Source organism: Ammospiza nelsoni, chromosome 8, assembly GCF_027579445.1.
Source record: "Ammospiza nelsoni isolate bAmmNel1 chromosome 8, bAmmNel1.pri, whole genome shotgun sequence".
In the NCBI taxonomy this organism is placed as follows: domain Eukaryota; kingdom Metazoa; phylum Chordata; class Aves; order Passeriformes; family Passerellidae; genus Ammospiza; species Ammospiza nelsoni.
Window position 1 is genome coordinate 12906375 of NC_080640.1, and position 15860 is coordinate 12922234.

The following is a 15860-nucleotide window of genomic DNA, read 5'->3' on the forward strand; positions in this document are numbered from 1 at the left end:
TAGAGTCTTGCTGCTGTGCAGGCTGGCATTTATTAATAGGGACAGATGCACAGAAAGGAATTCTTGGTTGCTTGACAATTCGTCTGCCCCTGCAGCTTCACTCACAGAAAAATTAAGGCACAATGTGTTCTCTCACAGGAGGGCAGCCACCCAGTCCCTGGGACATGGAAGGGCTCTCCTGGTGCTGGAACCCTTCCTCACCTTGCCCAGATGGAGCAGGGACTGAATACAGCCCCAAGACTTGATACAGTGAAGCCAGAAGGCACAAGGCCATGCTCTGGGCTAGGGAAAAACTGGACACATGGTCTAAGGGCTTGCTCTGGCCTGAAGCTTTGCTCCCCACTTGATGTGATGCTGCCCTGCCCTGGCCAGGTACAAGCTGGCAAAGCAGGACATGGACTCTGGATGCCAACCTAGGAGGAGGGAAGAGCCAAGCATTGCTTTCAAGTGTTTTGGGTTTTTTAAAAAAATATTTCTACTGGTCCCAGATGAAAAACAACACAACCCTCACTTCTCCCAAGACCATTTGATGACCTGATGGTGTAATTTCAAAAGCCATCCAAGAGCAACTGAATATTTAAAGAGAAGAGCTTCAGAATATAATTTCAAATCACTGTTGGCAATTCCATGTAGAGTAAAACCAATATACACCATCCTCAAAGAATTAGACACAGCAGGCACCATCTATCTAAGCTACTGAAAATATGGTTACAGCAGCTACAAGACTGACTGCTCTGCTCAGATCACACCCTACATACTTTAATACTGAAATTATACATTCCTTGTCCTGTTTTTAATCAGAAATTGAGAGAGAGAGAGTAGTCCTGGCTTTTAAGACTTCTCCTGTTTCAGAATTGCTGTCACATGCTGGATTTTCAAGGCTCTTCATCTTTCCAAATATCTGAAATGACCTGCATCGCCAGATTTTCTCAAGAGAGAGAAATCCTGTACTCACTGCTTCTAAACAGAAGGCTTTCATTTCCATCCAGGTCTCTGTCTTTAGCCAACACAAGCCCCACAGGTTTCGGGTCCATACAAACCTGCTTCAGAGGCCTTCTACACAATCAAGAAAAAATCGCCACCAGTGGTCCTACCATCTCATCAGGTTTGGGCTAGAAAAACACCGTGGTATTTATTAGCACTGATGACTTCCCTCTTTCAAACTACTTGCTCACTAAAATACAAAGGTTTCTTTTCCATTTCATTCATACACAGACATGCCCTCTTGCCCCAAGATGAAAATGTCCAAACTTCACATCTCATTTACTTGCCAGTGAGTAAGCCTTTGGCAGGGTTGCAAACTTGATGTGAATCGCGAGAGGATGTTCTGTGGCTGCCCAGCTCTTCAGGATCCTGAGTAACTGCAACTTTCTTACTCTTAGATAAGTTGCTGAGAGGCAGCAACATGACCAGGGAGCTTAACGGCTGACTTTCACCAGGTTCTCATAGCTGCTCTAACAATAAGACACAGAATTCTATTTTAGCAATTATTTGTCTAATATTTCCCCCCTTACCTAAATAGGAAGATTTCACTTCCTTCCCTTCAAGCCTTCCCCCCCTCAATTGTTATCTGGCTACCAGCAAAGATCTGTGAGAAAGTGTCTCAGAAATAGACATTTCTGGCATGCCACCTGTTCATAACTCAAATACACAGAACTATATATAAATACATGACATGGAACAAAAATACACACACACACACACATAAGGATACTGGGTGGATTATCACATGCATTCAGCGTGCTCCCTCTGAAGTCAATGGAAACCCAGCCTAGAGCATCTGATGAGAGTAAATACAGTGAGGAAAACACTTGCATGAGAAAGGCAGAACGGGAGCATGAGCCAGCTTGGAGGAGGTGCTTTCCCTGCATACAGCACCAGATCCCTGCCGTGAAGGCTCCAAGAGTTCATAGGGCAGGAGGTCCCAAGCTTTCCAGATGTGTGTCAGGGCCCAGAGAGGGTCTGATGGACTTCTCTCTGCCCCATGCTGATCTCTGCAGGAATAGCAACAATTGACCTTCCAAATGTCCCTTCTCCACCAAGATGTGGATTTTAAACTCCTTTTAATGAGAACTAGCATCTGGAAACAAGGAAGAGCAGCCAGCATCGTGGCAACAGGCCAGCTCTGCTGCAGCACCCCCAGCAAGCTCGTGCAAGAGCATCCATGGGCTACTGTTGGATGGCTTTGGGACAAAATTGTAATTGCTGCCCTTGCCTTTTCCCCACTGCCACAATTATCTGTTTGCCCATTATCTTGTGGTGGGACACTTGGGCACAGTGTTTTTGAAGCTGGACTGGTAGGTTTTCATGGCACTTTCCCACCCACGCTGTCCCTTGCACATACATCTACAGTGCAGAAGGGACACTTAGTGCTAACCAGGACAATGAAAACTGGCCAAGAGATCCCATGGATGAATGCAGCCTGCCACAGCACAGAAATCACTCTGGCTGGCACATGCAGATATCTGAAAGTTTGTTCTTTCACAGCAGGATTTTAAGATGATCCTCTGAGTTCAGACAAAATGACAAACTCATTTACATGTAAATTGCTTTCATTGCTTTGCAGAAAGGAAGGTTCTGCAGAGCAGTGTTGGACCCTGCATTTGGCCTGCCTTAAATTATAACATAAAAACAATTATAATAATACAAATACTACTTTGTACACAAAGCACGCCCTCCCCTGCAAACCCTGGCATGCTTCGGTAGGTCCTACAGCCCTCTAGTCAATAGTCACCCTCTCTGCACAGAGAGACATTGAGTGACTTGCCTGAGGCCACAGAGGAATTCTGTAGCAAGTCCAAGGAGAGCTTTGTGGCTCCTAGCTCTGCTTCTTGACCAACATTAACCAGCCTCAAATATATGCAGAAAACATCAAAGCTGACTGTGCTGGGAAGAAATTAAATCAGAAAACAAACAGAAAACCGACCCCAGGGTACTGTGAGGCCTCCTGGACTTTGCTGTTTGATCAGGGGAGTTAAGTGTTAAAAGCTTTTGTTGTACTTGTATTAGAATCACACAGCAAGTGCGCATAAACCACCAGTTATCTTGTAGGCAGAAAGGGGTGGAAGGACAGCTGCACCTCCCCTGACAAGGAGTGAAGAGTTGTCACCAAAAGACAATGGGCAGAGGAAGGCTGGGGAATATGCATCAGAAACATCCTGCAGCAGCAGCAGCAGGGGGTAAAGCTGCGGTGTTTGCTGCAGGTATCCACAGGGCCAGCAGCTGATGCAGAGACACAACCTGGCACTGAAGAGACCGACTCCTCTGCACACTCCTTTTGCTCCAAGGAGGAAGCCACAGGGATCTAGAGAGTGTCTTTTCAAACTGGTTTTGATGCTTTACAGTTCAAACCCATCTGAAAGGAGGAAGGTCAGCAACAAGAGCCACCACAGCGAGGCTAGAGGCTAGAGGGGAAAATGGAGCTGCACTAGGGCACAACCCTGCTGGAACAGGGAGAATAGTTGGCTTCATTGAGGCTGAGACTCCTTTCTGCTGTGCCAGGGCAGCAGAGATCTCCACTTCACATGCTTTCAAGCAGCCCCCCGATCCTGCAGAGCTGCTGAAGTTGTCCCTGTGAACAAACGATCCTTTCTAGCTTCTCAAATTCTGTACAATAGCAAGGAAAAAATACTTGACAGTATCTTTTTAAAGATAAACACACTGTAAACAGGAGATCTCCCCCGCCCCGGTAGCTTTCTTCCTCCTGCTTGTGCAAAACCAGAGGTTGCGACCTTCCCTGGGGTTCAGGCACAAGGACAGGATGCACGAGAATAAAGTTGCCTCTGTTTGCAGTGATACCATAGCTAATAGCACCAAGACCAACACTTAAAACATGCCTAATTTGAGGGCAGGGAGGATCTGGATTTGTTTTTCTTGACTGAACTAGAAAGTTCATCTTTAAATCTGTTCAGCTTCAAGCATGTGAGCTTTTGGCCTCCTTTAAACAGGGGAAATACCATTCTGTTTCTAAAAAGAAAAAAAAATAGCACATGGAAGAACAGTTCTGCAGTCAGTAAAAGTTTGGCTAACAAAAGGACTCCAGAGTCACGTAAAGAACATTTAATCCATGGATTATAGGCTCGCACCTGGCAGAAATGTATGTGTAAATACAGGCGTGCAGAGCGTCTACACCCTGGGCTAAGGCAGAGGGGAGTTCTGCAGCTAGGAGAGAGAAAGGATCCTTACTACTAATTTTCATAGTTAAATATTTCTCACTCGCACTCACACATACGCAGGCTGCTCCCAGAGAGTTCAGCCTTGGGAAGGATAAAGGAAAGGGCTCAGTTCAGTCTGGGCTGGTGCTGAGTAGCTCCTCTTCTGTTTGCAGTGGTTGTGCAGCAAACTCTTTTTATTTGCAGGCAGAGTTTTTACTGCATTAATTATCCTGTGAGTCACTGGGTAATGGACAGTAACTTGGCTCTCCCAGTTGTTAGAATAGTGTAATTCAGCTCTAATGCAGTGGGTTGTCGAACACGGCATCTGGCAAGATGGAAACTTTCAGTTTCTTTTCAGGCCAGCTGTACTCCTTTGGAAGTTTAAACTGTAAGACAGTAAAGAGAACCAATTAATGCATATCACTACAATCTGCACAGAAAAAACAAAATTGTTGCAAAGGCAGGCAGTCCCATGTTATTATTGTTTTTTAAAACAAGAGGCCACTAAGAAAACATTTCCCCATCGGTATGTTTTGGACAGCAGTGGACATTAGATAATGTGGCCTGTCTCAGCTGCCAAAGTAAAGTTGTGAGCTTTCAGCCCAAGTGCTGTTTATTTCATCAGATGAATTTTGGAGGGTTTCTGGCCCCATCAATATTTCCAGTTCCCAACCTCTCGGAAGATTTACAGCAGAAGTGTCTTCCCTCCTATCTAACCATGTTCCTCTTCTTTCACCCAGCCCAGCCCCCAGAGCCCACATTTGCTTTAAAGGGAGTCTGAGGGCAGCTTTAAAACCCCTGCTGTTCAGAGTGGAATGTAGGTGAGCCATCAGAGCTCTCTGGTGACAGGCAAACTGTGCTGCCCTGGCTGGGGAGAGCCAATGTGCCTGCACAGCATTCCTGCTGCAGTCCTTCCCACTTCTGGCACAAAGGCCTCACAGAGCCCTACAATGCCTTCTGCTCACACAGGCACTCAGCTGCTCAGGCTGTTTTGCAAACACTGGTTGAAGCACACAGAAGGGAGATTTTTTGCCCCAGTCTGGTTTACACAGCACTGTCTGTGACCAATGTTTCCCAAACAAGGCAAGTCCACTGGTCCCATCCTGATGTCCCTGCTCGGGCTAGAAAGTCACCCCGACATGAACCCAAACACAACCAATTCAGGGACAGAGCTGCAAGGAGCCTTACCACCAACCCTTCTCACAACCACGTGACCCGTGCCCAAGCATTCACACAGGTCTCTCAAACACAGCTGTGGGGTGGGGGTGAAGGTGTGGGGTGGAATCTCTTAGGCCACAAATTTGCCTCATCCACAGCTGAATGGCAACCAGTTCTGCATAGGCATTTTATGCAATCTCAGTGGCCAACCTAAGGACCCAAAACACAGCTATCCCATGGTGGGGGGATAGCTCTGGAAGCCTGTTTGCAGGCTCATTTTGTTTTCAAAACTGTACTGCATCCAGTGTGTTGCACTGCCTTGCCCTGTGATACTCCCTGACACACTGATGGGACTCCCAGGCAGGAATCTTGTAGGGACCCAACACCACCAGTGACAATCTGCCCTGGAAGTGGCTAATTCAGGATGGTTATGGATACAGTGGTCCTCTCCTAGGAGAGTCCTCAGACCCAGAGCAGCAGTACCATAGGCTTCCCAGGGCTGTTTGGATAAGAGAACTGGTACAAGGGGTCAGTGACTGGAAATCATCAGTCTTTATCCAATTACTTGTCTTTCTTTCCATAAGCACCCTGTTTCTGATGGGCACCAACACAGGCTCAGTGTGAGGCTCCTGCTAAAGGAGATCCCCTCCAGCTGCCTGCTCCACAGCAAGGGTGTCTCTAACATGAATCTGCTCCTGACCTTGCTCCATTTGCAGCTGCCCATGAGGGTAACCTGCAGTTAGTATCCATTGACCTTAATATGTTGGTTGTTCGTGGTCTGATCCATGATCTGGGGGCACAGCAGGAGGATTCTTCAGGACAGAGGCTACCACAAACTCCTGTTTGTTATCCTCTAGGAAACAAACAGCTCAAGTCCTATTTATGTTTTTCTATAAACTCAAGCCCTATGTATAGCTTGCATCATGTACTCTACTGGCACTGCACAGCGCAGGGAATTCTGAGTTGCTGTCTAGGACATGTGAAAAACATGTAAAGATACTCAGACAGATGATTACACTTAATTTCACTTAACACAGGTGGTTCTTTATGTGGCAAAGGAAAGACTCCTCACAGTGCTTCATTCTACCACATGAACATCATCAGCAACAGTCAGGCCTGCTGAGGAATGCTTTCAGTTGGCCCGACCCGGATCCTGCAAGTTACAAATCCTTGGAGGAATCTGGATGCTGAAAGATCACATTTCATCTCAAGTATTTTCCTTTTTATAAACAGCAGTGGTTCCAAAGCAATCCTCTTGGAGAAGTCATCCTTTGCATTTGTTTGTTTTTCACTTTTCAATTCAGCAAAGTCACAGTGAGTGGGAACCAAACACCCTGTTGCTGTGCCAGGAGCTGCCATGCTCTTTGTCTCAATGGACAGTGAAGGAACATGAGCCGTCCAAAGCCTTCACTAAAGGACCTTCAAACCAAAGTGCTCCTGGGCTTCCATGTCACTAGCAAAAATGAGCTTTGGATTAGGTTTAACTGGATAAAAGCTGGCCTGAAAGTCACTGCACAGCCAGCAGCATGCTCCCCTCACTCACACAGTGAGGAACACCCTGGCATTAAGTCAACTTTGGATTAAACAATTAGAGCCCTGAGATTTTTCCTGGGGGGAGGGGAGCAGAGCAAGGGATGGGAGGGCTGTTTTACAAGCCAAGGAAAGTTTCTTTAGAGTCTGCAGGGAGCTGTAAAAAATGGGATTAAAAATATTACATGTCATTTCTGCCACTGATCTTTGAAGTCAAGCAGAATATTTATATGGCATGCATGGGAGACAGGGTGTTAAATGTTCCCCAGGAAGAGATCACATGGCAGTGGGAAGTTTAGTACCAGCTTTATAAAGCCCCCCTGGCTGTTGCTGTAATGCTTCCAGACTGGTGATGGTCCTTCACACACCATGCAGGGCCAGCAGGTGAAGGCCAAGTAGCAGATGTGAAACAGCCCTGCCTGCTTACCAAACCCACTAAAGGAGGCCCATACAACAGATTGTTCAAAAGTATATGTGCTACCACCACTTTCAGCCTTTCTGAAAGCAGGGAAGGTAAAGTGATGTGCTAGGAGCTGCTGGTGAGGACTATATCTATGCATGGCATGGAGGAAACCCTGCCACCTGGCCCAGGGGCTGCACTGCTTTCATTTGGGGTGCCCAGATACTCTGCTGGAAGAGATGCTGATGGAAATCAAAACACAGAGTCTCCCTTAATACCTATCCCTGTCTTGTATTTCTTGCAATCCCTTCTCTCAGTGCCTCAGTAGTTCACAGCAGAAGTTAACAGTGAAGGCTTAGCATGGCCTCAAGTCTATGGATGGGGCAGGGCTGCAGCCTGCAGGCTGAGGGGAGGATCAAAGACAAGCTGCAGGATGGGCTGAGCTCTCTGGGACAGTACATGGAAGATACAGGAATGATGCAGCCTTACTTCCTCTGGAGAATTCAGATCTTCTAAATCTTCCAGCATTCTCTCTACGAACTCTTCAGTCAATAGGATCTGCAAAGGAAATACAGTATATTATGCTTTACACTCTTAGTTTTAGCTAATTGCAGGAACAGTATGAATTCTGCATGGAGCAGACTGTACCAACTCACTCCTTCCCATATGTCCTTCTTTACCGCAATACAAAGGTTTGAGGGCAAGGAGCTCCTAACTTTGTCTTCCACCCCAACCACTGAAAAAAATGTTGAAATTACACAGCAATCTTTTTTGACCCTCAATTATCTCCCTCGGTCTAAAATTAGAGGCTTGGCTTTAGACAGAAAGAGTGGGGAAAGAGGAAAAAGGGTCAAGACAACAACTGTTGGAGAGACAGTGGGAGACAGCCACTTTCATCTGATCCATTGAAGTCAAGCTCACAGTTTAATCAGGAAATAGCAGCATAGGAAGAGACAGAGATCCATACAGAGCTGGTGCTCTGGGCATGGGGAAGGGCCTGACCCCAGTGCAGCACATTGTTCACATGAACCAGATGCTGGGTATGGGAAGTGTTCCCAGAGGTGCCCATGCAAGGTACCCCCATATTGTGATGGCACATGCCCATCCTGCATGCCTGTGCTGGAAAAGCTTTTGGCTCATCTCAAAGCAGGCTGGCAAGCATGAAGCAGTCCAAGAAAACAGCTGCTGTCAAGTCAAAAGTCCTGGATGAGGACCACGACCCCAGCTCCATGGAGTTCCCCAAATCACAGAAACCAGAAACATCATGGGGGAAATCAGCCCTGGAAATTCAAGCAGAGGAACTCCCACCCTCTTTAAAAAAATATGTGATAGGCAAAAGCAAACACATCCTGCCCTCTTCACAAGAGCCGCAAACGCCAGAGCTCCAGGCAGGACAGCTGGCTTGGCACAGGAGCAGAGACGGCCGTGCAGGACCAGGCAAACATCCCCACGCAGTGAGGGGGCCTTGGAGCAGCATTCCTGGGAGTTAGGTTGCAGCAGCATCCAGTGGATTATTATTTCCATTTTAGCCTACAGGTTTGTTTCTTTCCCTCTGCTCCTTCTTTCCTTCCTCTGGTCCACCCTTTCCTCCTCTCTGGCATTATTTTCCACCCAGAAGAGCCCACCATTCCCATGCCCCCTTTCTCACCCTTCCTCTCCCTGTTCTTCCTAGCCATGAGCCCTGTGCTCCAGAAGAGGAACTGTTCTAGCACCAAACAGTGGTGAAGCTAAGTAGCCAGTTGCACTGCTCTCCACTTCACATGTGGAAGAGGGGCAGCCAGGCTGTCCCACTGCCCTGCAGGAAGGCCACCTCCTGTGCCCACTGGCTGCTTAGGGACAGTGGAGAGTGAGTGACTGCCAGGATGTCATGGGCAAGTGGAAGCCTCTGGGCTCCATTTTGGCAACACATAAGCAGGACTATTGGACAGAAAGAGAAATTGAATACTCTCGTCTCCCTTTCTTCTTTTTTTGGGCAAGACAAGAGATCCAAAAACCACTAAATCTAAATCCAAGGTGTCTGCAGTCCTCTCCCATCCACATTTGCCACACTGCTGCCACTACACACAGATTTCCTGGGGGATGATGGAACCACAACCTCCCCTCTCCACTACATTCCCCTCTTCACTTAGCTTCAACCTGCAGCAGGCTCCAGGCCAGGGTTTATGACCAAGCTGCTCAGCATGAATGCAGGCACCTTTACCAGGCCTTTCTGATCATACCTTGAGCCTGAAAAGCTCTGCTTCAGCTTGGAGCCAGCAGCTTGCTACTTTGGACAGGACTCTGCAACCTGGCACCAATCTGCAGACTGGCAAGCTGAGGAACATTGCAGTGAAACATGCAGTGCCACCGCAAACTGCTGCAGTCTCCTTGCAGGGGCCTGCAACTCTTCTGCCATTGAACTGGAGACACTCATTTGCTGGCTGTTTGCAGGAGGAGGAGGGAGAAGTCTGTCCCTGTTGGAGGCAGGAGGGCAACCTGATCACTCAGCTCAGGAGGAAGGGCTGGGTGGGGAGCTGGGGCTGTGCTCCGAGAGGATCGCTTTCTGCGGAGGTGCAGTCTGCAGTGGGGTGAGGGAATGAAAACAATTTGGCAGACATCAAAATCTACAGAACAGCCGGAAAAAGGAGGAGGAATTGGTATTCACAGCAATCAGGCCAGGAGGAAATGAATATTCAGCCATCCACGGATGAGCAAAAATGCCAGAGGTTGGGATGGGTGAGAGAGCAGGAATGAGGAGCTGCAGCTTTGGCAGGGAGACTGGAAGTCAAGCACAGCAGGAAGACCCCTGGGCACTCCCAAGGTGCCACAGGCAGGAGAGAAATGGGAGCCACATGTGCAAGGCAGCCAGCTGCTCTGAGGCTGCGGGAAGATAAGATGCTGGGGTATGCAGGGGTAAACAGCAAAGGGTGGAGAGAATGAAAGAGGGGACAGGTCAGGTCTTGGCTAAGGACAAACCTACATGGAGCAGTGTGCCTAGCATCGAAACTGGGGTACAATGCCTGAAGATGGCTGAGCCTGTCAGCTCAGCTCACTGCCCTCTCTCATGAATTTTGGTAATCCAGCTGAAATAGAAGCACAAATTCCGCTGAGGCACTGAGCTGAACTGGCTCCCTGAAAGGTCTGACAAGTGGAGCGAGACAGGAGACCACAGCTCAGCTCAGCTGCATTTGGGGGCTCAAAGCAATGGCAGCCTGCTCTGTGCAGCACATGAGGAAAGATCAGCGCCTTCTGCAAGCCCTGCAGGGACAGTTAACTTTGGAGGTCAGCAGGTGTCACAGGTTGCAGTGACAAACTGCTGCAGTGACATTCACACACACAGTGTGTGTCTCAGAGCCTGTCTTAACAGTCCCAGTCAGAAAAAAACCCACCCCAAATGCTACTACCCCACACTGCTGGGGAGACCTGCCTTCCTTCCTGGAGAACAAGGGACACTCCAAAGTGCAGGTGTAACCAAATGTACAAACAGCCATGTCCCACAACACAGGAAACTGGCACTCTTGAGGTTCTCCTGAGCATGTAGGGGCAAGGCATGTGCCAGCAGGACACCAACTGCTTAAGAGGGCTTGGAAGCAAGAAATATTGTCATGCTGGATTCACGTCTAGACAAGATTCTCCTGTTAGAAGTAGCCCAATCAAAACGGCCCAAGGGCACTAATACCTGTGCTCATATATAGATCAGGCTGCCATCCCCACCTGCAATTAGCTAAACCACCTTTGTGCTGGTGAGTGAGTCTTATGGACAAGGCTGAGAATAAATCCAATCCTATCTCAGCACCCCTCACTCACAATATTTCACATTTCCAGTTCTTGTAGCATGCCTGCTCCTGCACAGTATGATACCCCATTACATTAACACACACACACACACACACACACACACACATTGTATGTGCATGATATTAAAGGTGACATTCCCAGCAAATAAACATGACAGACTGCCATTGCTCTAGGCACCTAATTTAATTTCCTCTGGGATTTAAACCTTAGAAGCTCAAATTAAACAAATAGGCCTCACTCACTTTATACTTCAGAACTGAATCTGAGTTTTCCTCTGATGCTGTTGACTGATCTTATCAACAGGACACTACACAGAGATCACAATGATGAAGCAGCTTATTCCCTTCCCAAAGGAAAACAGAGCCCCACTGTTGTGCTGCAGCCATGGGAAAAGCCGACACAATCTGGAGGGCAAACGAAGCCATCCCATGTGCACTGAATGAGCCTCTTCTCCCATGAAATCTCTCAGCTGGTGCTGAGGAAGCAAAGGAGCAGTCCCGAGCAGGTGTCCTGGGTGCTGCAGCAGCCCAGTCTCACAGCACTGTGTTTTCACAGCCCTGTGCAAACACCCAGCCTGCCAAAGCTGGTCACAGGGTGCAGCTCCGCCTGAGCAATGGCTGTTTGCAGTATGAACAGTGAATGGCCCTGCCAGCCAGCTGTGGGTACCTGAAACAACTCCTTGGGTGCTGCACAGTCCTGCTCGCACCAGGATCTCCCAGACCTGACCTAGAGAGGCCTGGACATGTGCTAAACCACTGCCAGCAGATCTGGATTCCATTTGCTCTGTGTTTTGTGGCACTGAGTCATGCTACAGATGCTCGGAAGATGACAACAGCCAGAAGATAAGTCCCTGTTTTCTATCACAGGTACCTACCACACAACTGAAGTACAAAGTTTGGGTTCTCAGCACTTCACTAACAGCTGCAAATGTCCATACATGTTCAGAACACCAGGCTAGGCTGTCTCATTCAGGTGGATGTGCTGAGGGAACACATGCTGTCTCCCTCTCGTGGCAAGTCTCACCTGATGTTGCTGAAATCTACTTCTTATTCACAGGGCTCACCTATGGGTCACCTGAAGGAGTTTGTGTTGAAGCTTTCTGTGCTGAAGCTTTCATACTCACATCTGGCAGAGAAATCTGTATCATGACTTGAAACAAGTACTCAGCTGCAGACATATGAAAACGGATGAAATCTAAAAGTGCACACAAGATCCTGGGGCTCCAGATGAGTTTGGCTGACTTTGAAAGCACCTGGTGCTTAGTAAAACATTAAAGATTTTATAGTCAGCTTACAGGTACCACCCCACAGTTAACTCCCCATCTCTCACTACAGGGTTCAACGCTGCCATGAGGGATTGACATTCTCAGCTCAGGAAAGGCTCCTGGGGACAGAGGTCACACCAACGCTCTGATCAAGGAAGAGGACAGAGACTCTGATCAAGGAAGACTCTCAGAGGCTGAGATAGGAATCAAGCTGCACCTCTGTCCAACTTAAGGAAACATGCTTTGCCCAGGGCAAGACACAAGCAAATAAATGGCCCAGCTACATTGAAGCAGAGGCTTTCACTGATAATACTCAGTTTTCTTGCCTACCTAGGAAAAAACCAAACAATCACACACTTTGCCCTAGTGCTCTATTTGCATTAAACACTGCAAGTTGCTTTTCTAGCAGGTTTGTCAAAGAAAGGAAACCATGTTTTATTAGTTCTGGACTTAGTACAGAGCTGCCCTGTATGTCCAGCTAGAGAAGGTGAGGACACATTGCAATAAACCCTTATGTAAACCACACCAACCCTTGTAAGAAACTGTTCATCCATTGGTGCTATCCTAGAACAGGTGGAACAGTTGTATCCTAAGCCAAATCATCTGTTACATCTGCAAATATCCAGCAACTTTTATGAGTCCTTTCCCCTGAAAATGTTTCAGCTTAATTCTTGTTGTCAGCATAGCAAAAAGTTAAATTAAACTGTGTCAGCCTTTCCCAGAAAAACTTCCACCAATAAAATCCCCTGATGGGAGGATTGTGTTGTGCCACAGGCAGCCCCTAGCCCATCTCTCTGCTCTCTCCTTGACCTGGCTTCTTTGCACTGCTTTGCTCAAGCTGCAAGAGGTTCAGAGCAGAGGTCTTGTCACCTTGTTCTACGTCAGGCCAGCCCTGACACTGTCTGAAAAGGCCACCTTGCTGCCTGAATCCATCACAGCTCTCACTACAGCCTCAAAGGTACCAGTATTGCAACAAACACTTCTGATGGGAAATTCCACTGCTGCTCTTGCAGGAGATTCACAACCCCCCCCCCGTGTAAAAGAGAAACATCTACTCACAGATGCCTCAGGGACCCTATTGCTTCACACCATGATGTTACAATCCCAGAAGAGGAAATACAGGATGACACTGAAAGATTTTGACCTTGTGGGATCTTTCCATGACATTCTTGGTCACAAGGTTGATCCCGAGGACCTGAGCTCCTTAAAGCCCAGACTGATGAGATCTATCAGGCAGACAAGGCTTCTTTGATTCAATACATAAAATTTGGCTCAGCTGGGGAAAGGGCTGTCAGGGAAGCCAAGACAACAGGCAAATCCAATTCTTTCAGAGAGAAAAAGCAAAGGAAGAACAGACATTTCAAGGAATGCGCTAAGTGGGTGGAAGACAACCTACACAAAGTAGCCAAAATCAAAGTCTCCTTTGAATGGTAAGGGAGGGGTATTAGGTGGCAGGATAGACAGCCAGTCAGATTAAGAAGGATGAAAGAACCTGACTCATCCAAAACTAGCCTGGACAAAGTACTAGAGAACATGCTGCAGGAGAGTTGACATTGGGAAGATTATCATGTTCTAACGGTGCATTTCTACCCCAGATGAAATGTCTCATTCAGCTGTGAGGGAGAAGAACACAAAGGGATAATGCAATAAGATTTTGGGGAGTGTTTGGAGTACATGATAAACTTACTGAAAAACTGCTAGCTTACATTTCCAGGACCTGCTCAAGAATTTGGGGGAAGCCATTCAAAACATTCTGAAAAATAATTTCATGAGCAGACACATAAAACTGCTTTGGTGAAGAGCAGGCCGTAGTTGTACACAACTCAAACCAGCTTGTGGGTGTTCCTAAACTCCCCATGCTAGGAATAACACATCTATTCAAGTGTGGGGAGACCAAAAATCAAGGCTATGTCTTCGTGAGAGGACATGACCCATAGCTACCACTTACAAGTGAGCATCTTCAGCATCAGAGTAGCTCTTTCAAATGTTGCTTTGAACCTCTGTTGCTGCCATTATGCCAATGTGCATAAATGATTTAACATGTGGTTGAGCAGAGAGAAGAACCAGATGTGCTCATTTCCAGGGGAATGTCCTGACTCTACCGGAACAAAGTCATTCTCTTGTGCACTCTGTCTCTGTGACTAATTCAGTGTTTTATATGATGTGGAACAACTCCAATTGGAAGAGCTGAGGAAGAACCAAAATACCCTATAGCTGTGGTGCCCATAAAGCAAAGAAGTAGGAACTAAGGGGTTCAAATTTAAAAAAGAAATAAAGTATGAGTTTCTCATATCCTATCCAAGCATTATATCCCTTAAATATTGATTAGAGAAGGCAAACTCCTAACATCTCCAGCCCTATTCTGCAAAACCAGATTTTTTTCCTGTTTTTATTGAAGAAAACTTTCTTATTTCTGGTTTCATTCAACATAAAAGGATTTTATTTCAGCTTTTGGTCTCTTTAAGGCTTTTGTTTCAGCAAGAAAAACTGAAAATATTTAAAGATTGGGCTCAGTCTGATCTTCTTTCCCAGATTTTTCACTTAGGTTGCCAAACCAAAAGAATGGATCGTCCCCCATGACCCTGCTCACAGTAATCCCCTCTCTGCTGTGACTGCCAGCATAGATAGCACATGTTGATAGCTCCTGCATGCTGGATGCTTCCCACGGCTTCCATGTACCTATCCTGCCTACAGGCACATTTAACATTTTCTATGAAAGGTTTGACCTTGCTGTCCTAAGCCTCAACTTATTTTTCCATGCTGGATGCCTTGTTTTTTGATTTTTTTTTCTAAAGGTTTTTAGGGAAAAAGGAATCAAGAGAGGTATTTTGGAAAAAGTGTATTTTGACAGTACTAGCAAATTCATATGATAATTTTGTTGGCACGAGAACACCCCTTATGAAGAGGGTGATGAGGATTAGCAAACCAGTGTTCTGGAGGACAAGGGAAATGCAAATGCTTTGCTAAGTCAGAAGTCTCTGAAAGTACTGTTTGCCCATAGCTTTCATGAGGAATGAAGAGTCCTCCCTCATTGAGCACATCCCAGCCCAAGGCAGCTCTGTCCCAAAATAGGGCAGAGGTAGCTAAGGAGTGATTTTTCCTCTAATCATTCCTCTGAGAGGCGAGGGATTGCTATGTCACCAGGCACATCAGGACTAATGGCAGGGAAAGTCTCCAGCACTCTCAGTGTTTCTGCTGGAAATCAGACCATGTGGAGGAGGAGGAGAAGGAATTTTCCATCTTGAATGAAGGGGAGGAGAGGAAAGCAGAGACAGGCCAGGATGAGGGGAAGACAAAGACACAGAAAAACAGGATGAAGGGCAGATCAGTTGCCAAAGCTGGGGACAACAAAGGGCAAGGAGCCTGGAGAACCCCATTTCCACAGCCCTAACATCCATATGCTGTCAGATGGACATTGGGGACCTACTGGCAAGGGAGGTGAGTAAAGAGGGCCCCCCAGCAGTGTCTGGTGCCAGAGGATAACACCCCACCACTGCTGTGAGCTCTTCAGCTCACACAGAGACACTCACATTGTGCTGAGAATCAGGGGGTGCCAAGTGCCAATGATCCATAGCCT

The 15860-nt window shown here is 47.1% G+C and overlaps 1 protein-coding gene across 3 annotated transcripts in view; it reads right to left on the reverse strand.

Annotated features, from left to right (window-relative positions):
* Positions 1-4044: 4044 nt before the first annotated feature.
* The window catches only part of SUFU (SUFU negative regulator of hedgehog signaling), an 82303-nt gene continuing 70487 nt past the window's right edge, over positions 4045-15860 (reverse strand). For all 3 annotated transcript variants that reach the window (XM_059476870.1, XM_059476869.1, XM_059476871.1), the window contains exons 11-12: positions 7732-7800; positions 4045-4540 (exon numbers count right to left, since the gene is read on the reverse strand). In XM_059476870.1, coding sequence (XP_059332853.1) covers positions 4451-4540; positions 7732-7800 — 159 coding nt within the window. In that variant the 3' untranslated portion in view covers positions 4045-4450. The remainder of the gene's footprint in view (positions 4541-7731; positions 7801-15860) is intronic.